Source organism: Cydia amplana, chromosome 25 (genome assembly GCF_948474715.1).
Source record: "Cydia amplana chromosome 25, ilCydAmpl1.1, whole genome shotgun sequence".
Lineage (NCBI taxonomy): Eukaryota > Metazoa > Arthropoda > Insecta > Lepidoptera > Tortricidae > Cydia > Cydia amplana.
The window spans coordinates 2,382,654-2,404,749 of NC_086093.1; the positions used below are offsets into that span (position 1 = coordinate 2,382,654).

The 22,096-nt window shown below is 41.4% G+C and overlaps 2 protein-coding genes across 2 annotated transcripts in view; one reads left to right on the forward strand and one right to left on the reverse strand.

The window, feature by feature from the left end:
* The window catches only part of LOC134659546 (1-phosphatidylinositol 4,5-bisphosphate phosphodiesterase epsilon-1-like), a 165,464-nt gene that overhangs the window by 103,850 nt on the left and 39,518 nt on the right, over window positions 1-22,096 (forward strand). The window lies entirely within an intron of this gene.
* Window positions 867-20,418, reverse strand: LOC134659562 (cleavage stimulation factor subunit 1). The gene is made up of 11 exons (XM_063515229.1): window positions 20,204-20,418; window positions 19,549-19,632; window positions 17,979-18,082; window positions 17,119-17,273; window positions 15,320-15,411; window positions 13,784-13,922; window positions 8,445-8,605; window positions 7,049-7,199; window positions 5,333-5,426; window positions 2,592-2,742; window positions 867-977 (listed from the first exon to the last, which is right to left on the reverse strand). Exons 1-11 carry the CDS (start codon window positions 20,281-20,283, stop codon window positions 887-889), a joined length of 1,302 nt encoding a protein of 433 aa, XP_063371299.1. The 5' UTR covers window positions 20,284-20,418; the 3' UTR covers window positions 867-886.

Consider the following 22,096-nt stretch of genomic DNA (forward strand, 5'->3'; position numbering starts at 1 on the left):
TAAACTTTAAAATGTAATAAAAATCAAAACATGAGTTATTTTCAAAAGTTGCTGAACAAATGTTGGTCAGTTTGAGGAGTACAGCCTACAGTTTAATTTATTGCTCCTGTTACAGGAAGCACCCTGTATAGTGATTTTCAAACTCGATGGGTAGGGTGACAGGTGTCATCCCCATATAATTGATTACCTAAAAACGCCATATCTCGCAAAATTGTATTGAAATGACACCTTTTAGCGTACCCATCGAGTTTGAAAAATACTTGCACCATCCAACTAACCCGGGGGTTAAGCGGTTAAACCGTTAACCCAGTGTCAACCATGGTAACTGCAGGTTTAACCGGTTAACCGCGGGTTAGTGACTGGACGAAATTTCCCGAAATTAGTGGGTACCGTCATAGAAGATAAGTAAAGAAAGGTGGTAACTCCATACATCAGTTCTCTTACCAAAACGCGACTTATTTCGTAGTCGACATCTAGCGTCAAGTAGCGGACATTATCAGTACTGCTAGTTGACAATAGATGTTGCGGCAAAGTAAAACTTTAATGCTCAACAATATTCAGCTAATTTTATAACCGGATGCACCGGAAGTCTATTTTCAACTCCTTCTTCAATTAGTTATAAATTGTTGAGCAATATGTCATTTTTAATATTCTTAATGTAAATAATGTAAGAAAATATGAGCCAAGTAGCTTGAAATAAATGTTTTTTTTTATACACTTTTCGTCAGTCGCGACACACGTGACATCTAGTGTCGAGTAGCAGTACTGATAGTTCCGCTACTTGACGCTAGATGTAGTCTACGAAAATAATAGTTGTTTTGGTAACAAAACTGATGTATGGAGTGAGCACTTTGCCTTCTTAATTTTCTTTGGTAACGTGTAGATATTAATGCGTGTTACGCCTAAACCAGAAGCGCGCCCTGTAGTCATCGCTGCAGGTCAGGAAGGCGGGCGCCGTGCCCGAGTGCACGATGTGTCTGTAATAGAAATTACATTTTTTGAGGGTACTTTTAAAATTAAAACAAATTTTTCACATCTCATGCTCGTAAAATTGACATTTAAGTCAAGCGGCATAAAGTTGTTTTCACACCACCTATTCGGAAAAGAGCTTTTTCTTCCCTGCTAGGAGGGATCAAAGTGGCACTTTTTTGTTCTAGCACACTAAGTATTTTTACATTTTTTTGCACATTATTTTTTTAGCCTAAATAATCTGTTTAAGCATCAGATTGTGTCAACACTAAGATTTTTTAATTTTCCTCATATTTGATGTGAAAAGCAGTATGTGTCACACGGTATCAAAATTATTTCGTCTTGGGCGTTAACACTTGAATCCCTCATTACGCTCAGGATTCAATGTACGCCCTGGACGGAAATATATCATTTTGATCCCTTGTAACACAAACTACTATTATTACAATAAACAGAGCATAAAGTGAAATCATCTATTAAGACCCTTATTGACTTAGCAATAAAGTCCAAAATCTGAGTTGAGCTCGAGTGGCAAGTGCATAAAAAAGTAGTAGCAGGCGTGTCTCACTCCGCGATTTCGTCGCTTTGCTACAGGTAGCTAAAAGTACATCCGTTCCACACCAATTTTGGGGAAAGCCATAAGCCGCGCGTGGCGCTGTCGCCACCTAGCGGCCATATCTGTCCTGATCGTAACAGACGCGTTTTGTTAGAGAGTGAGTCTTCTGTACTTAGTACTATTATTTATTCTGTGGTAGTCGGTAGCTACGTCAGGGAAAATCACATAATCTTCAGTATGGTTGAATATGACATTAGGTTATACAACGTTACTTTGAAACTATATTATGTTACCCCTGCGTTACATCCGAGTCACCATTTCGTTACACCTATATTACCTCTGCGTAACTTGATGTTCTGCCGCGTTACCCCTGTGTTACCGCTATGTTTCCATTGTGTTACGTTACCTGACAGCGTTAGACCTGACCGTTATGTCCCAGGGACATGAGTTGACCTCTAGACGCGCTTCTCGAGTGCCAAGTGCATAAGGAAGTAGTAGCTTCATCAGGGAAAATGACGTAGCATTCACTTTGGTTTAATATGACCTTATAGTCACTTTGAATTCCATTGTGTTACTAAGTTTACCACTGCGTTACGTCCAAGTCTCCATTTCGTTACACCTGTGTTACCTCTGCGTTGCACTTGATATTTTGCCGCATTGCACTTGTGACTTTATTCATCTTATTATACGGAGTTACATATGTCTCTGCCGCTATGTTACCATTGTGTTACGTTACCTGAAATCGCCGTTATGTCCCAGGGACATGAGTTGCGCTCTAGACGCGCTTCTCGAGTGCCAAGTACATAAAGAAGTAGCAGTTTCGTCGGGAAAGATAACGTAGTATTCACTTTGGTTTAATATGACCTTATTACGCAGTGGAAAAACAGTAACACAATGGAATTTAAAGTGGCCTCTTTAAATCCCATTGTGTTACTATTTTTCCGCTGCGTTACGTCCAAGTCTCCATTTCGTTACACCTGTGTTACCTCTGCGTTGCACTTGATATTTTGCCGCGTTACCCCTGTGTTACCGCTATGTTACCAATGTTACCATAGTGTTACGTTACCTGACAGCGCCGTTATGTCCCAGGGACATGAGTTGACCTCTAGACGCGCTTCTAGAGTGCCAAGTGCATAAGGAAGTAGTAGCTTCGTCAGGGAAGATGACATAATCTTCAGTGTGGTTGAATATGGCTTGCGCGTGATGCTCCTGCTTGCCTGAAAACGAAATCTAACGTTAAAAAAAACAACGGGTTGCACTCCGGGAGTGCCGGCAGAAGTGAAAACTCAATGACTAGTGCAAAATGTTTGCAGCACTGTGTATAATTGAAGTTAACGCCATCTAGCGTTATTTGGTCGCATTACTTGAAACCCCTAAGCACATCACTGTTAGTACTCGAGTTATATTAATACCAGTTAGAGGGAAACTCACTAGATGGCATTTAAATCCATAAAGAAAAACTCAATGACATTGTAACAGTTTTTCGATCAGGTCACGTGTCCGTCTTACGTCTTACGAATCTTACCTCTCGCGAGTTTAACATTTTTTCCCCATCACAAAAAATGCACAGCGCCGCTAAAGAAGTTTTCACTTCAATATTATACCTTTAAGGGCCACTTGCACCACCCCACTAACCCGGGGTTAAGCGGTTAAACGATTAATCCAGTGTCAAATTGTACTGGTAACCATGGTAACTCCAGGTTTAACCAGTTAACCCCGGGTTAGTGGAATGGTGCAAGTGGCGCTAAACGGAGCGGCCAAGGTGCTGAAAATTATCTGAACACGCACTCTAATGCCTTGACAATAGAGGCGTGTTCAGATATTTGTGAGCAGCTCGACCGCTCCGATATATCTGATGGCGATTGTACATATATTAATCGGCGATCTTGAAAACGGCTCTAACGGTTTCGATGAAATTTGCTATATGGGGATTTTCGGGGGCGAAAAATCGATCTAGCTAGGTCTTATCTCTGGGGAAACGCGCATTTTTGAGTTTTTATATGATTTCCCAGATATTGCTATGAAGAGAAGAGGAGAATATACATATATGTTAAGAGAAAAAGAGAGCGCTGGTGGCCTAGCGGTAAGAGCGTGCGACTTGCAATCCGGAGGTCGCGGGTTCGAACCCCGGCTCATACCAGTGAGTTTTTCGGAACTTATGTACGAAATATCATTTGATACTTACCAATCGCTTTTCGGTGAAGGAAAACATCGTGAGGAAACCGGACTAATCCCAATACGGGCCTAATTTACCCTTTGGGTTGGAAGGTCAGATGGCAGTCGCTTTCGTAAAAACTAGTGCCCACGCCAATTACTGGGATAAACGGACCCCAGGCTCCCATGAGCCGTGGCAAAATGCCGGGACAACGCGAGGAAGATGATGATGATGATGTTAGGAGAAAAAGAGCCAAGATTTTATTAAATTTATTGATATGATATAAATAAGTAAATAAAAACCGGCAAAGCGGCTGTATCTCATGAACCGTAATAGCTAGACAGTTGAAATTTTCACAGATGAAGTATTTCTGTTGCCGCTATAACAACAAAAATACTAAAAACAAAATAATATAAACTAGCGACCCGCCCCGGCTTCCCACGGGTTAACAAATTAAACAACCTTCCTCTTAAATCACTCTATCTATAAAAAAAACTGCATCAAAATCCGTTGCGTAGTTTTAAAGATCTAAGCATACATAGGGACAGACATCGGGAAGCGACTTGTTTTATACTATGTAGTGATATTTAAGTGGGGCTCCCATACAACAAACGTGATTTTTAGGGTTCCGTACCCAAAGGGTAAAAACGGGACCCTATTACTAAGACTCCGCTGTCCGTCCGTCCGTCCGTCCGTCTGTCACCAGGCTGTATCTCACGAACCGTGATAGCTAGACAGTTGAAATTTTCACAGATTATATATTTCTGTTGCCGCTATAACAACAAATACTAAAAACAGAATAAAATAAAGATTTAAGTGGGGCTCCCATACAACAAACGTGATTTTCGACCGAAGTTAAGCAACGTCGGGCGGGGTCAGTACTTGGATGGGTGACCGTTTTTTTGCTTGTTTTTTTTTTGCTTGTTTTGCTCTATATTTTTTGATGGTGCGGAACCCTCCGTGCGCGAGTCCGACTCGCACTTGGCCGGTTTTTTTGCTGTTTTTGTGCCGTAATGGTACGGAACGCTCCGTGCGCGAGTCCGACTCGCACTTGGCCGGATTTTTAGGGTTCCGTAGCCAAATGGCAAAAAACGGAACCCTTATAGATTCGTCATGTCTGTCTGTCTGTCCGTCTGTCCGTCTGTCTGTCCGTCCGTATGTCACAGCCACTTTTCTCCGAAACTATAAGAACTATACTGTTGAAACTTGGTAAGTAGATGTATTCTGTGAACCGCATTAAGATTTTCACACAAAAATAGAAAAAAAACAATAAATTTTTGGGGTTCCCCATACTTCGAACTGAAACTCAAAAATTTTTTTTCATCAAACCCATACGTGTGGGGTATCTATGGATAGGTCTTCAAAATGATATTGAGGTTTCTAATATCGTTTTTTTCTAAACTGAATAGTTTGCGCGAGAGACACTTCCAAAGTGGTAAAATGTGTGTGTCCCCCCCCTGTAACTTCTAAAATAAGAGAATGATAAAACTAAAAAAAATATATGATGTACATTACCATGTAAACTTCCACCGAAAATTGGTTTGAACGAGATCTAGTAAGTAGTTTTTTTTTATACGTCTTAAATCGCCTAAATACGGAACCCTTCATGGGCGAGTCCGACTCGCACTTGGCCGCTTTTTTTTATAACTTACCGGTTGTTCCTGCCCCAGTGTACTGAATAAGACATCTGCTGCTCGACAGCTCCCATAGTTTTATAGAAGAGTCCATACCAGAAGTCAGGAGATACTGAAAAGAGAATAGATAATATAGAGGGGTAAAAAAGCGCTGGTGGCCTAGCGGTAAGAGCGTGCGACTTGCAATCCGGAGGTCGCGGGTTCGAACCCCGGCTCGTACCAATGTGTTTTTCGGAACTTATGTACGAAATATCATTTGATATTTACCAGTCGCTTTTCGGTGAAGGAAAACATCGTGAGGAAACCGGACTAGTCCCAATACGGGCCTAGTTTACCCTCTGGGTTGGAAGGTCAGATGGCAGTCGCTTTCGTAAAAACTAGTGCCCACGCCAATTACTGGGATTAGTTGCCAAGCGGACCCCAGGCTCCCATGAGCCGTGGCAAAAATGCCGGGGCAACGCGAGGAAGATGAGATATTATAGAGGGGTCCTGTCATAGTCAATTTTGTAGTCACAGTAAATTTACTGCCATCTATCGACACACGTTTAAAACTCAAAATGAATATGTGTAAAACTATCAAAAAATTGAGAAATGATTTTATTATTTTTATATAATTTCGACCCATGTTCTTTCACTGATACCTATGTGTTAAAATTGTTAAATATGAAACGGTGTCAACGCCATCTAGCCGAGCATAGGCCAAGTGTGTGCGCCATCTATCCGCGAATGGCTTTTTCTTGATTTCAGATGCACGTTTTTTCCTTAGACTTTATTCATCATCATATATGTACATATATTATGTCTGATATTAGTAAAGGACATTGAAGGATATTTGAAAGTTAAGCTTTCTATACTACAACCAAAGAGAATTAGTGTATAGAGGGTTATTGTCATAGTAAATTTAGTAGTCTCAGAAAATTTACTGCCATCTTTCGACACAGGATTGAAACTAAAAATTAAAATGAGTAAAAATATATGTATACTAGCGACCCGCCCCGGCTTCGCACGGGTTAACAAATTATACATAAACCTTCCTCTTGAATCACTATCTATTAAAAAAAAAACCGCATCAAAATCCGTTGCGTAGTTTTAAAGATCTAAGCATACATACAGACAGACAGACAGCGGGAAGCGACTTTGTTTTATACTATGTAGTGATGTATCTACGTCGGCACATCGCTAGCGCGTTCTATCTCGGATCTGGCGCCATCTCTTAACTGATCCGCGTACTACAAATGGATAATACCTTGCCGTTCCTCGTAAAGGTGACGGAGCACACTTCGGAACCGTCGTGCGCGTCCACAAATGTGTTGAAACAGATGTATCTACGTCGTCACATCGTTAGCGCGTTCTATCTCTCGGAGGTGGCGCCATCTCTTAACCGATTCGTGTACTACGAATGGATAATACCTTGCTGTTCCTGGTAAAGGTGACGGAGCACACTTCGGAACCGTCGTGCGCGTTCACGAACGTGTTGAAACAGATGTATCTTAGTCGTCACATCGTTAGCGCGTTCTATCTCGGATGTGGCGCCATCTCTTAACTGATTCGCGCACTACAAATAGATAATACCTTGCTGTTCCTCGTAAAGGTGACGGAGCACACTTCGGAACCGTCGTGCGCGTTCACGAACGTGTTGAAACAGATGTATCTTAGTCGTCACATCGTTAGCGCGTTCTATCTCGGATGTGGCGCCATCTCTTAACTGATTCGCGTACTACAAATGGATAATACCTTGCTGTTCCTCGTAAAGGTGACGGAGCACACTTCGGAACCGTCGTGCGCGTTCACGAATGTGTTGAAACAGCGATTAGAAACGGTGTCCCACAGTTTGACGCAGCCGTCGGCACTGCCGCTAGCGAAGTATTTGCCGTTCGGTGAGAACCTGACAAAGATAAGATAAGATAAAAGATAGTTTATTCAATAGACATATTACAATGCGCTTATGAACGTCAAATAAAGCTACACCGGCTCCAACCCCACACCTCTGCCTCGAGATTTCCCAATATGGGACCGGCAACAAACTCGGCGGGACCATAGAGAAATATAGTAAGACAAGAGTGCTCACTACCATCAGTTTTCGGTCGGTGCTGCATCTATTGTCAAGTAGTAGTACTGATAGTTCCGCTACTCGATGCTAGATGTCGACTATGAAAATAATAGTCTTTTTGGTACCAAAACTGATCTATGGAGTGAGCAATCTATGTATTTTTCTCTCTATGGCGTTAAGAGTAAATAAGAAAATAAATTTGAATTACTATTAAATTCAAGCAATTATAGTACTTTAGGTACTTTTCGTTATAGAAATTTTGATAAATATAAATAATACATTTTAGGGTTAAAACTGCCCTGCAAATTCTTATTTTTTCTTTGGAATATATGGCCTGAATGCCAAAGCCAAATCTCGTAGAACAAAACTAAAGAGTCTAGCTATGATGGCGCCATCTACGTAAACGCGATCGGGCCAAAAACGTCGAAATTCAAAATGGCGAATCTTTATTACTGTTATTTTTAAACTTACTTGATAGCATTGACTTGTTTGGTGTGATGATGGCTAGGTACGGGACATACGAAGCATTGGCTAGTTGTGACGTCATATATACGTATCACGGGGTGGGTGGTGGACGCTATGACGTCATCTTAGACTGATTATCAACGCGATCGGGCCAAAAACCTCGAAATTCAAAATGGCGAATCATTTTTTACTGTTATTTTAATACTTACTTGATAGCATTGACTTGTTTGGTGTGATGATGGCTGGGTACGGGACACACGAAGCATTGGCTAGTTGTGACGTCATACAGACGTATCACGGGGTGGGTGGTGGACGCTATGACGTCATCTTAGACTGATTATCAACGCGATCGGGCCAAAAACCTCGAAATTCAAAATGGCGAATCATTTTTTACTGTTATTTTAATACTTACTTGATAGCATTGACTTGTTTGGTGTGATGATGGCTGGGTACGGGACACACGAAGCATTGGCTAGTTGTGACGTCATACAGACGTATCACGGGGTGGGTGGTGGACGCTATGACGTCATCTTAGACTGATTATCAACGCGATCGGGCCAAAAACCTCGAAATTCAAAATGGCGAATCATTTTTTACTGTTATTTTAATACTTACTTGATAGCATTGACTTGTTTGGTGTGATGATGGCTGGGTACGGGACACACGAAGCATTGGCTGGTTGTGACGTCATACAGACGTATCACGGGGTGGGTGGTGGAAGCGATGATGTGGTCACCCAGGGGATGGAAAGCTACGCATAGGACTTGCTCGGCGTCCTAGAGACAAATATTATTCAAAAATAAACGTGTTGAAATATAAATTCGCACGCGTATCGTACAACGTTTTACAGTACATATGGCCCTTTAAACTTTTGGCATACACACGAAAAGTGCTATTTTACGCACTAGTGTGGGAAAATAGGGCCATATGTACTGTAAATATTATTTTTGTAGTCGACATCTAGGGTCAAAAAGTGTACTGAATAAAACATCTGCTGCTTGACAGCTCCCATAGTTTTATAAAAGAGTCCATACCAGAAGTCAGGAGATACTGAAGCATATTAATTAAGGGGATATTTGAAAGTTGAGCTTTCTATACTAAAACCAAAGAGAATATAGCAAGAGATCTAAGGTCCACCACCTTGCATTTTGGAGACAAAGCAAACCGCTTGGAACAGGTGTTCCTGGGGGTGATCTGAGCTGATTTCGCCCGGTTGCCGAGAGGTCCCCCCAGCAGGTGGGCAGGGGAGGGGGGGCAAAAGTGCCTCCGGCGCGCATCACTCTAAATTTTATATCTGCATACATCTAGCAACTATATCAAGTTTGGTGTCTTTTTCGTATAATTCGAGGATGGAGAATTCATTTCTGTGACTAAACTTTCACTCACCCATACAAAAAAATCGAGAAATTCAAAATTCAAAAAAAATCTTTACACTTTTTTTTTTGAAAATCCTCTACAAAATTAAAACTACGAGGATTTGCTCTACAAAAAAAATACCTGTCAATAGCCTAGTTATCCTTATATATAGAATAGTAAACTTCTCAATCATTTTTCTTTTATACCTCTGTAAAAAAAAATATTTATGTCGTGCGGCGTACCTGCATTGTAAGAGCAGTATGCAGCTTTTAGGATTTTTAAGTATGTTTTGATGGTTTCTTATAAGTTATTATGCTTCTTTTTGTAGATTACATTAATATATTACTTCTGGACGTGATATATATGCAAATATAAATGAAATATATAAATAATAATAATAAGTGGCAGCACAATTCCAACAAGCCCTCGAGCTTGGTTCTCTCCCACCTTCCTTAACAACTGGTGTCACCTTCCTGCTCTTCAAGTCCGGTAGTACCACGGAAGCAAAAAACTACAGACCCATCACATGCTTGCCTACACTCTACAAGCTCCTTACATCCATTTTGAGAGCAAAAATCAATGCGCACATTGTCGCAAACAATATTTTGGCTTCCGCTCAAAATGGATGTAGGGTTGGGTCCCGTGGTACTAAAGAGCTCCTCCTCATAGACATGACCATATGCCAACAAATCCGGCGGAACAAGGGGGCCCTCTCAGCCGCTTGGATTGACTATAAGAAGGCCTATGATTCGGTGCCTCATTCATGGCTGGGGAGGGACTTAGAGCTGTATAAAGTTGATGCAGCTTTGAGAGCCTTCCTAAGCGCGTGTATGAGGCAGTGGACCACAGTCCTTCGTCAACCAGGAGGCGGGGATGACCGCTCTGGCCCGCAGGATTTTATAAGGATTGAGCGAGGAATCTTTCAGGGTGATAGTCTGAGTCCCCTGTGGTTCTGCCTAGCTCTGAATCTCCTCATGAACCTCACCCTGCTGAAAGATTTGGGACTAGGTTGCCGGCTTCGGTGAGGGAATGAATGAACGGTGAAGTCATTTCTCACCTTTTGTACATGGATGACCTCAAATTATTTGCACAAAATAGCCAAGACTTGTTGGACCTACTGAAAACTACCGAAGTCTTCAGTAGTGCCATCAACATGGAGTTTGGTGTCGATAAATGTGCGGTTATACATGTAGAGCGGGGTAGGGTTGTAAATTCAACAAATTTACAACTCTCTGAGACAATGGCTTTCAGATCTATCTCTGAATCAGAAACCTATAAATACCTTGGTATGTCACAGTTTCTGGGTATTGAGGACGAGGGTATTAGACGGTCGGTGAAGGAGCGCTTTTTCAGTCGGCTCACAAAAGTCCTTAACAGTCTTTTGTCAGGAGGCAACAAAGTGCGTGCCTTCAACGCCTGGGTAATGCCCCTACTCACATACTCCTTTGGCATACTAAGGTGGACTCAGACCGAACTGGACGCCCTAGATCGGAGGGTCCGATCACTGCTCACCATGCATCGCATGCTACACCCACGCTCGTCAGTTATGAGATTGTACATCCCACGGAAGTGTGGAGGCCGAGGCTTCCTAAACGCTAAGGATCTCCACAACCGCCAGGTGTACAATCTCAGGAATTATTTCCTTAACAACGAGTGTGGGATGCATCGTGTTGTGGTGGCAGTAGACAGGAACCTCACGCCGCTCTCCTTGGCAAACGAGAACTGGCGCAAACCTGTGGTACTAAGTACTGCGGATCGTAAGGCGGCATGGGAGAGTAAGGTGCTACACGGGCGGTTCTACAAGGCCCTCACGGGACCCGATGTGGACCTGCTCGGGTCGGTGAACTGGTTACGATTCGGGGATCTCTTCGGAGAAACCGAGGGTTTTGCCTGTGCAATTGCGGACGAAGTAATGATGACGAACAACTATCGGAAATATATCCTGAAGGACGGTACGGTCGACATTTGTGGGGCATGCCGCCGTCCCGGAGAGTCACTCAGGCATATCATTTCCGGTTGTTCTCATCTTGCTAACGGCGAGTACTTGCACAGACATAATCTGTGCAAGCTCGTAGCCAGGATTATTCACCAGCAACTTGCTCTTCTATATGGTCTTGTGGACCGCGAAGTACCGTACTACAAGTATTTACCTGCGCCTGTTGTCGAGAATGGTCGTGCCACGCTCTATTGGGATCGATCTATCATCACTGACAGGACTATTATAGCCAATAAGCCTGACATTGTGATAATAGATCGATCGCAATGTCGGGCCGTGCTCGTTGACATCACCATCCCCCATGATGAGAATCTCGTGAAGGCCGAGAAGGACAAGTCCAGTAAGTACTTGGCTCACGAGATAACCGCCATGTGGGATGTTGATTCGACGATCATTGTCCCGATAGTCGTTTCAGTGAACGGTCTAATAGCGAAGAGTCTCGACCAACATCTTGAGAGACTCTCGCTAGGTGGTTGGATCAAGGGCCAGAAGGCGCCAGATGCAGAAGGCGGGTGATCTTGGAAACGGCGCGGATAGTCCGCCAGTTCCTCTCTCTGCGGCCCTGACCACCGGCAGCTTGGGCCTTGCCCCGCTGCTGGCGGCACCCTAGGTTAGGTTTTTTATAATGTGTTTATATGTATTTTGTATTGTTTTGTAAGTGTTTTTATATTTTACTTTTATATTCATATAATAAAAAACCTAACTTAAAATGAAAGATAAATAAAGTGAATAATAATAAAATGCTTTATTGCACACTACAAAAGAAATGTTACAAAAGTATGAACAGGTACAAAAATGTAGGTAACAACAGGCGGACTTATCGCTAAATAGCGATCTCTTCCAGACAACCTTCAGATAGTGAGACGGCGGAAAAGATTCAAGTTAACGGAAGTTAAATAAAGATGTTGGGAACTAATACCAACGGTCCCTGAGCGCGAGCGCCGCTGCACTGCACCGCATTCACCTCCGTTTAGATACCTACACTACACGCAAATTTAGTATAATTTTTATGTATACATAGATAAGTATCTCAAAAGACGTAGAAGATAAAAGGTCACAATAACTAAATAAAAAATTGATCTGTCGTGAAACTATCCAGTAGGTAGACAACTCATTCTGCATAGGATAATCCAATATTCAGTGATATCGTACTTATTGTAAATTCCTTTATTGTTTTAAATATTTACTTTCTGTACCTACTTGCGTTATGCTGAATAATGTTTTGAAGTAAATGCGTGTCTAAACTAAATGCGTGTAGGTATACCTACTTCAGCACGGTCCGCCGTGCGACACAAAACATTTTTTTAAATACAATTATTAGTTAAAAATGGTTGATAAGTTTATTATTCTATATAGTAGAATAACTGGGCTATTCACATGTATTTTTTTTAGAGCAGATCCTCATAGTTTTAATTATGTAGAGGATTTTCAAAAAAAAAAAGTGTAAAGATTTTTTTTGAATTTTGAATTTCTCGATTTTTTTGTATGGGTGAGTGAAAGTTTAGTCACAGAAATGAATTCTCCATCCTCAAATTATACGAAAAAGACACCAAACTTGATATAGTTGCTAGATGTATGCAGATATAAAATTTAGAGTGAGGCGCGCCGGAGGCACTTTTCCCCCCCCCTCCCCTGCCCACCTGCTGGGGGGGACCTCTCGGCAACCGGGCGAAATTAGCTCAGATCACCCCCAGGAACACCTGTTCCAAGCGGTTTGCTTTGTCTCCAAAATGCAAGGTCCCCTTAGAAAACGGGATCTTAGATCTAGTACTAATACAGTGTATAGAGAGTTACTGTCTCGGAAAATTATGTAGTCACAGTAAATTTACTGCCATCTTGCGACAGCAGATTAAAACTGTTAAAACGCCATTTGACTTTGACCATTATTCTTTCACTGATATGTGTTAATTTGTAAAATATTGAAATTAACGCCATCTACCCGCCAATAGGCCACATCTCTCGAAAGGATGGCACTCTATGCTTACTTATTTCTCTATGGCATAAAGAATAGGCTTCATGACTAATTTTCATTTATGGTATCAATCGATCGGGTTTGTTTTTAGGATCAAATGTCTATATGGGACCCATTGCAACGCAAAAGTCAGAAATTGTAGTCAAAGGCCGACAGTCGCACTTCACTCGCGAAACGCCCTAAACAAAACGGCAAGGGAACGTGACGTCAAGGTCTCTGGGAGCCCATCTTGTAGTATGGACAAAACAAGAAAATTGCGTTTTTGTCGGTGAAATATTGCGTTTATGTATATAGTTGCTATACAATATTTTTTTGGATGAAATGTAGGGAATCGAATGGTACCCTTACTTTTATCGTTTTTGGAACTTAAAAAAACTTAAATTTAGAAACTTTCAGGTCCTGTATTTTTGTAATTTTACTATATTTTATTTTGAATATACACATTATTGTGATAAATTGCTCGTTTGCTATCTATTTTACTAGATTTTGTTATAAAATTCAACATGTGTCATCATCCCTATTTGTAAAATATTGAAATTAACGCCATCTACCAGACAATAGGCCGCATCTCTCGAAAAGATGGCACTCTATGCTTACTTATTTCTCTATGGCATAGAGGATTAGTCGTACCGTGATACTTTTGTAGGCCTTCTTGGCGCTCGCCTTGGTGATATCGAAAAGCTTGATGCAGCAATCACGAGAGGCCGACACCAGGATCTGTTCACGAGGATGAAAGTCCAGGGCCGTTATCTCATCCGTGTGATCGTACCTGAAAAAAAAATAGTTTATCAAAGGACTGTCTCATTTCAAAATAGAGAGAATACCTACCAGGACATCGCAAATCTTTCCATCCCTTCCTTTATGCATACACGCCATGAGGGTGGCGTATAGCGACATCTACCGAAAGACGATTACATCTCATCGTCATCTTTTGCGATGTCCTGGTAGGCTTCCGTAGCTCAATTGGTTAAGAGCAACGCACGGATTGCGGAGGATGCGGGTTCAAGTCCTGCCGGAAGCGTAACTTTTTCCATTTATTCCTTTAATATAAAATTTGGAATATCGCTCGCAGACGAAACTGCTTGTTAAAAAATTGATTCAGTATGGGTTAGCACATTGTTACTGGTGAATTCTCAATGCAACTTGAGACTCCGGTGCCGTCAAAAGATGTAATCGTCTTTCGGTAGATGTCGCTATACGCCACCCTTATGGCGTGTATGCATAAAGGAAGGGATGGAAAGATTTGCGATGTCCTGGTAGGCTTCCGTAGCTCAATTGGTTAAGAGCAACGCACGGATTGCGGAGGATGCGGGTTCAAGTCCTGCCGGAAGCGTAACTTTTTCCATTTTTTCCTTTAATATAAAATTTGGTATATTTGGGATAACGGAATGTAAGGTATACTCCACATTAAGCTTACAAGCTTTTATTTTACTTGCAATGTACCTATCTATGTATGTTTGTACGGGTCAAATCTTGCAAGTTAAAGTTGACCCACTTCCCGACTTCCAATGAAGCTGAGAATTTGCATACATATGTAAAGTCTGGTGACAATGCAATATCATGGTACAATCGAGCTGATCTGATGATGGAGACAGGAGGTGGCCATAGGAACTCTGTGATGAAACAACGCAACCTAATTGTGTTTGGGGTTTTTTAGAACTGTCTTGATTAGTAAAAGTTGCCTGCGGAAAGAAACAGTCAGCGATAAAAGCTTGTACCAAAAATTTAAGTTTGCCCATACCTTATTTTTAGAAGTCGGTTAAGTATTAGTTATTCATAAACTTTTAACAAACCTAACAAACCGTAGCGTGCGTAGGTCCCTATCTGTCCTAAGGGCCAACGCATATTCGCTACGTGCACGACTGGTGCTGCCCTCATTTTGTCGGACTTTCTACGTTAAATCTTATGGAGTAAAATTAGTTCAAGCGGCTGCCGCTAGTACTAATGTCGGACATTCCATAAGATTACCTGTGTTTGTGACGATCAGCGCCACTTCCCCGTCCACCGACTTCGCACATTGCCAATAGGTACTCACCATACGACGTCACGACGACGTCACGACGTCGTATCACGTTACGACGTCGTATCGTGAGTATGTGTGTTGGCCCTAACTGTCTTGCATGATTTTGTTTCGGGTAAAAAAACCGGGTTATAAAAGGTACTTACAGGGTCCTAATAACAGGGTGCCCCTGCTGCTCTCGGCCCGGGTCCACTTCTTCAGGCGCCGATTTGGCCAGCATACGCTCCACGTCCAAGATCTGACATTACAAGAGATATATACTTATTTCATGATAATATTCATGAATAAAACATTAAAAAGACAAACAAGTAATAACTAATGTAGGCGGAAAATTTTAATAGCGCGATGTACGGATGTAGCTTTACGCTCGTAGAGATAAGCGTCATCTAGCGGTACATTCTCACACTAACCTTGATACTGTTTACATTAATTGTAACCGCTAGCTACCCGTGTCTACACCCTGCATATATAATTGTGACGAGCTTAAACAAACGCGGTATATCTTAATAGCGCGATGTAGCATTGCGCTCGGAGGGTAAGCACCATCTAGCGACAAATTCGTACAGTCGCCGTTCGTTAGTATTAATACTAGCGTCCACGCCCCCAGTAACCAATCCTAAGGGGCTTACTTATATAAACGGTGAAAAATCTTAACAGCGCGATGTAGTTTCGCGCCCGCAGGGATAAGCGCCATCTAGCGACCAATAGCCACACTACTAACCTTGATACTAGCGTCAACACTCCCCGTAGCCACTAGCTGGCCGCAGGCGCTGAACGCGCCGGCGCGGCACGCTATCTTGTGTGACGTCACGTTGCTTGCTCAGGGGAAAGAGACCGCATATTGCTGTCTTTATCTAGCAGTACCAATGGTCAGTTTCTGCTTGTATAACCCTGTGTAGCTACCTAGATTATGCCAATTATATGGAGCATACTTGTACAACACAAACGCGGAAAAATCTTAACAGCGCGATGTAGCATTACGCTCACATCAGCGCCATCTAGCGACCATTTCGCACACTAACCTTGATACTAGCGTCCACGCTCCCCGTAGCCACTAGCTGGCCGCAGGCGCTGAACGCGCCGGCGCGGCACGCTATCTTGTGTGACGTCACGTTGCTTGCTCAGGGGAAAGAGACCGCATATTGCTGTCTTTATCTAGCAGTACCAATGGTCAATTTCTGCTTGTATAACCCTGTGTAGCTATCTAGATTATTCAAATTATATGGAGTATACTTATACAAACGCGGAAAAACTTAACAGCGCGATGTAGCATTACGCTCACAACTATCAGCGCCATCTAGCGACCATTTCGCACACTAACCTTGATACTAGCGTCAACACTCCCCGTAGCCACTAGCTGGCCGCACGCGCTGAATGCGCCGGCGCGGCACGCCATCTTGTGTGACGTCACGTCGCTTGCTCAGGCGAAAGAGACCGCATGGCGGATATTGCTGTCTTTATCTAGCAGTAACAATGGTGAATTATGTTGCTGCTTGTATAATCCTGTTAAGGTACCTAGATTATGCAAATTACATGGAGCATACTTATACAAACGCGGAAAAATCTTAACAGCGCGATGTAGCATTACGCTCAGAGCGATCAGCGCCATCTAGCGACCATTTCGCACACTAACCTTGATACTAGCGTCAACACTCCCCGTAGCCACCAGCTGGCCGCACGCGCTGAATGCGCCGGCGCGGCACGCCATCTTGTGTGACGTCACGTCGCTTGCTCAGGCGAAAGAGACCGCATGGCGGATATTGCTGTCTTTATCTAGCAGTAACAATGGTGAATTATGTTGCTGCTTGTATAATCCTGTTAAGGTGCCTAGATTATGCAAATTACATGGAGCATACTTATACAAACGCGGAAAAATCTTAACAGCGCGATGTAGCATTACGCTCACAACTATCAGCGCCATCTAGCGACCATTTCGCACACTAACCTTGATACTAGCGTCAACACTCCCCGTAGCCACTAGCTGGCCGCACGCGCTGAATGCGCCGGCGCGGCACGCCATCTTGTGTGACGTCACGTAGGCCGTCTCGTAGGTCGCTGGTTCGGGGGCGAGGGAGGATGCGTCCATCTCGTACTCCAAGTCTGTTGGAACATTTTACGAATTTCGTTTGAAAGAATATTTTGAAAAAAAAAACAATATTCATACTATCTCATTTCATTTAGGATGGGCCCTCTGAATAATTTGTCATCATTAGAATTTATGAAATATCATTATAATTATGCCGTTGGCGCTTACGCTATTATTAACGCCGCTCCGCCGCCGCGCGCTATTATTATTGCGGCGCTATGCGACGTAAGCGCCAAGTGCCATAAGGTACCTTTTGCCGTGGAACGTCACATATGTTTTCCTTTCTATGTCAAAATATGTGATTATTTTCTTCCCACAACATGTAGTAGTTAGTAGTAATCACTTTTTTGTACGAAAATAGATTCACATAAAACTTACAAAAATAAACATTAAAAGGCAAAATTATCCCTATAATGGATCTCTTCCAGCTAAGCTTAGAAGTAGATAAGTGGAAAATTCTGATTATTAACTTATTTTATTTATTTATTTATTAATATTATTTTCTGAAAATAACTAATATTTTTCTAAGACTTCTAATAGTAAATTCTAATTAGATAGACATTTGTATGTACCAAAGCAATAATTTTTGCTTTAGCATTGTTAGGATGAACAGGCTAGACCTCATGTCATCATTACAATTTAAAAAATTACTTCTTTTTAAACACTGGTTAAAAAGGATATTCAAGAAAGGTCAGTAACGCTGAAGAATCATATCTCACCGAAACCTGTAGTTCCAAGCAAGTGCTCGGCACCGCTGGAGGCTGCCAGACGGTCCTTACGATCCGGCTCATGCTGGAGACCTACCATCATCACATTCAACAACCTGGAACAAAGGATCAATTGGCCTTCGCGTCTATTGCAGACGATTTACGGTGCAAATCGGAGAGACAATGACCTCTCCAGACTTAACACCACCTGGGACGGAATTAAGGAAACGCAGGGATGCCCAGCACCTGCATTAGCCTCTCGGCTTCACTGTCTTAACCCACAGGAAAGACAAGCCAATACGTGTGGAGGCAGGTCCGCTGCAGAAATCTGCCGCTTATTTCAGGTTTCAGGACCCTACTCGCGCCTTACGGTAACTCCATACCGGGATTTAATTTTGGAGTATCCTTCTCCTAGATGGATTGCAAGCCAATGCTTAAGTCCATCTCCCCTGTGACAAAACAGCTTTTTGCTTCGTTTGTGGACTTAGTCGCCTCGTACGACACCCTTATCCCATGTGAGGGTTGGCGCTATTCTAAAGCCGCAAACAAAGGATCACTACGCAGTATAAAACAAGGTCGCTTCCCGCTGTCTGTCTGTCCCTATGTATGCTTAGATCTTAAAAACTACGCAACGGATTTTGATGTGGTTTTCATTTAATAGATAGAGTGATTCAAGAGAAAGGTTTATGTATAACTTTTTAACCCGTGCAAAGCTGGGGCTGGTCGCTAGTATATTATAAATATGCTCTCATTTTTACAAATAACATACCTCAGTTTGTACAGTCACCATCAGATATATCGGAGCTGACGAGGTGCTCACAAATATCTGAACACACCCTAATGCTTGACAATAGAGGCGTGTTCAGATATTTGTGAGCACCTTCGCCGCTCCAATATATCTGATGGTGACTGTAGGTACCAATGAGGACTATATAAATCTCAATTTAGGCTTAATTTTTCCCAAAAGTAGACTCAGAGTGCTTCAAATTCACAATTGAAATTGTCTGGAAAACTTCAAGTTTCAAATTTACGATTAAAATTCTCTTTGCTGACTTCATATCAGGGATGTTACAGAGCTCCGTTTCCGTTTCCGTTAAGTCGGAACTTCCGTTTGGTATTACACATCCGTTTCTGTTCCGGTTCCGTTACTTTTGAAACGGAAGTTATATCGGATGTCAATGCTTAGCGCGGCAGCGGGACATGAGCGGTGTACATCAAAAACAAACAGGTTTTAACCAGTCATTCGCTCATAGCCCCGCTTGCCACGTGCTGCAGTAATTAGATGTTTTGGTTTATGCGTGTTTTCGAATTTAAAGTACCTATTCGTATGTGTTGTGTTGTGTAATGTATACCTACTGATAGTACTGACTCAGGCTCCGGTTCTGGTTCCGGTTCCGATTCCGTTTCTGGTTCCGATAAACTAAATTTAAAACATCTGGTTCCGCTTTCGGTCCCGATAAAACCACATCCGTTACATCCCTGCTTCATATCCAGTCGGTGGGAAAATACACTTCATAATACGAGCTAAGGGCTTGTTCATTTGTCATGTTGTATACAATTTATAATAATTTCTAGTACATACCTGTCACTCGGAGGGCACGGGTCCGCATGTACAGCCGCTGCCAGCGTAGCGGCTATGGGCTGGAAGCCATCATAGTAAAGCTGGCTAGAAAAAGAAAGTGCATATGTTATTGCTTATTATCTTTAAAGATAAAGATAGTTTATTATTCAAGTAGGTATATTACAATGCATATCCCAAAGGGTTCCGTCACCAAAAAAGTTAGAGAACTGCTGAGCTAAGCTAATATGCTCTTTATTGGAAGATATTAAAGTGGATGTCATTAGGTCAATTTCCAAACTATAGGTACCTAGTTATTACTTAATGTAAATCATGATAGGTATATTGAAAAGCTGTAATAGCTTATGTATGCAATAAATTGATAGATTCATATGATCGAATCGTTTAATTGAATTTATTTTGTATTATTTACATGGATAAGTGTACAAATTAGGCTAAATATGAAGAAAATATGTAGCAAATAAAATATAACCTCAATGATTTTTAACTGAGAAAAAACATAATAGAATAACAGTAAACTGTGTTTATCAGTTGAAAACAGAATTGCTGACCTCAATAAGGCCAGTTTAAGCAATAACACACTCGAACTTATGTATAAACGATAGAAAACTAAGACGTTTACTAGCCAAGTAATTGGTACAAACAAAATACTATTTACCTGATGATCATGCGATATAGCAACTCCCTGTTCTTAACAACATTCCTGGTATCAATGTCTTGTCCATTATTTTCCTTCATTTTGTCTTGAAAGCTACAAAATAATTGCAAAATTGCAGATTTTATACCGGTGGTAAAGGTTAGATTTATGTTTGACAACAACGTAAAACATAAACTTGCTTGTCTATGGATAGATTTATGGGTCTATGGTTTTCCGGTGCCGCTTGATTGTGCGATTATTATTATCGATTTACTGTAAACCGGAAAACGACTAGAGCTGATTTAACGTAATGACAAACTCATACTATTCCGCAGAATTATGCCGGTAAACCCATAGAATTAATATGACTAGAACAACTGTCAATCTTCAAAAGTGCGACCAAAAATGAAATGCAAGTGTGTGCGTAAATTGTCTATGTGAGATCGAAAATAGTGATGTCATGTTACAACATATTAATAATCTGTCGATGTTTGATTGCTTTATCGACTACTTTTTCAAATGTGTTATTTTAAACGTTAAAATTCTACGACATTATGACGTATAAATAACACTTGCACTGCGTGTACTATCAAAATCGTTGCAGACTTATCTTAATGTAACTCTTACTGTGTTGGAAAGTGAAGTTTATATTTACCGCTACACATGAGCACCTTCAAAAAGGTATAACAATCGTTATTATTTGAAGTCGGTTATAAAAGCTAATATCTTAATGATGTCTTGTGAAGAAATAATTACATAGCTATTAATATACCGACAAGTTATCGATACTGTCATATGAACATTTTGTCAAGCCCTATCATAAAGTAACAGGTTATGTTTTTACACAAAATATTTTAAATTATAGACTAATATGATAAAATATTAGCACACAAAGGAAGAAAAACTTATAATGAACTTTATAAACCGGCTTCTTACACTTTTTACGCTGTTAATTTGACAAAATATCGTTATGAAAATTTCGCTAGGAATATCATAAATCCTCTGAAATTAGTGTTTGCTTGGATTATTTGGCACTGTAACACTGAAATCCGGCACACTACAAGACACAATCTTCACTGAATTACTTTATTTAATACTTTTCGTCCTAATCCGTGTATATTTTTCAATTTGAAAATTACTGTGATACGCTCTTGGCCGTCCGCGGCCGTCGTCAAAGTCAAAAGTGATCACGTTTTCTCATTGGTAGTCTGACTCTTTCGCACTCATGGTATGTTCATATACGTGATGGCTTCCCTTTCGCACACTTCAGCTGTCTGTCAAGCGCGAGCGCGAAAATGACAAGTCTGTGGGTAAACCGGTGAATTGAAATCAATACTTGTAGACATGCGCTGTAAGATATACGGCATGTACCTACCTTTGATAACTTACTTTGTTTCAAACTAATATAATTAGGTACGTAAAGTTTTTTCTACTTGCGTTTTGTTTAGTATGAGTAGTATGACATTAAAAAGCAATATTTACATTATAATATTTATGGAATGAGACTCAAGGCTTAAACTAAAATCAATAATGCAATTTTTAAGTAAACTTGTAGCGAGCGTACGACTTACGTGTCACAAATAAGGTTTAAAACGGAACGTATATTCGGGCTCAAATATGAGCCGTGGGAAATATAGGTGTACGAAATCGCGGGCTCCCATTTGAGCCGTGGGAGTTGACGGAGCCTAAGGTTTTGAAGTTCGTGGGAAATCTGGAAAATTTATTTACGGCTCATATTTGAGCCCTTGGGATCGGACAGGTTAATGATCCGATACATTCGATAATCGGTGGATCAACAGGATCAATAATATTAAAAAAAATTGTCCCGCTTGCATAAGCGAAATTTAAAGTAATAACAGACTATCGCACCGCACCGCGACCTTGGAGCATCGCACCCATAAGTGAGAGCGAGAA

Bases quoted from the DNA above. Each gene is read 5' to 3' on its own strand.
- LOC134659562 (XM_063515229.1), bottom strand. From the start codon at position 20,283: ATGAAGGAAAATAATGGACAAGACATTGATACCAGGAATGTTGTTAAG. The intron at 18,083-19,548 runs GTATGTACTAGA...CCTTTGTTCCAG, and splicing joins CCGTGCCCTCCGAGTGACAG to GTTGTTGAATGTGATGATGG. The intron at 5,427-7,048 runs GTATTATCCATT...TTCTCTTTTCAG, and splicing joins CCTTTACGAGGAACAGCAAG to TATCTCCTGACTTCTGGTAT.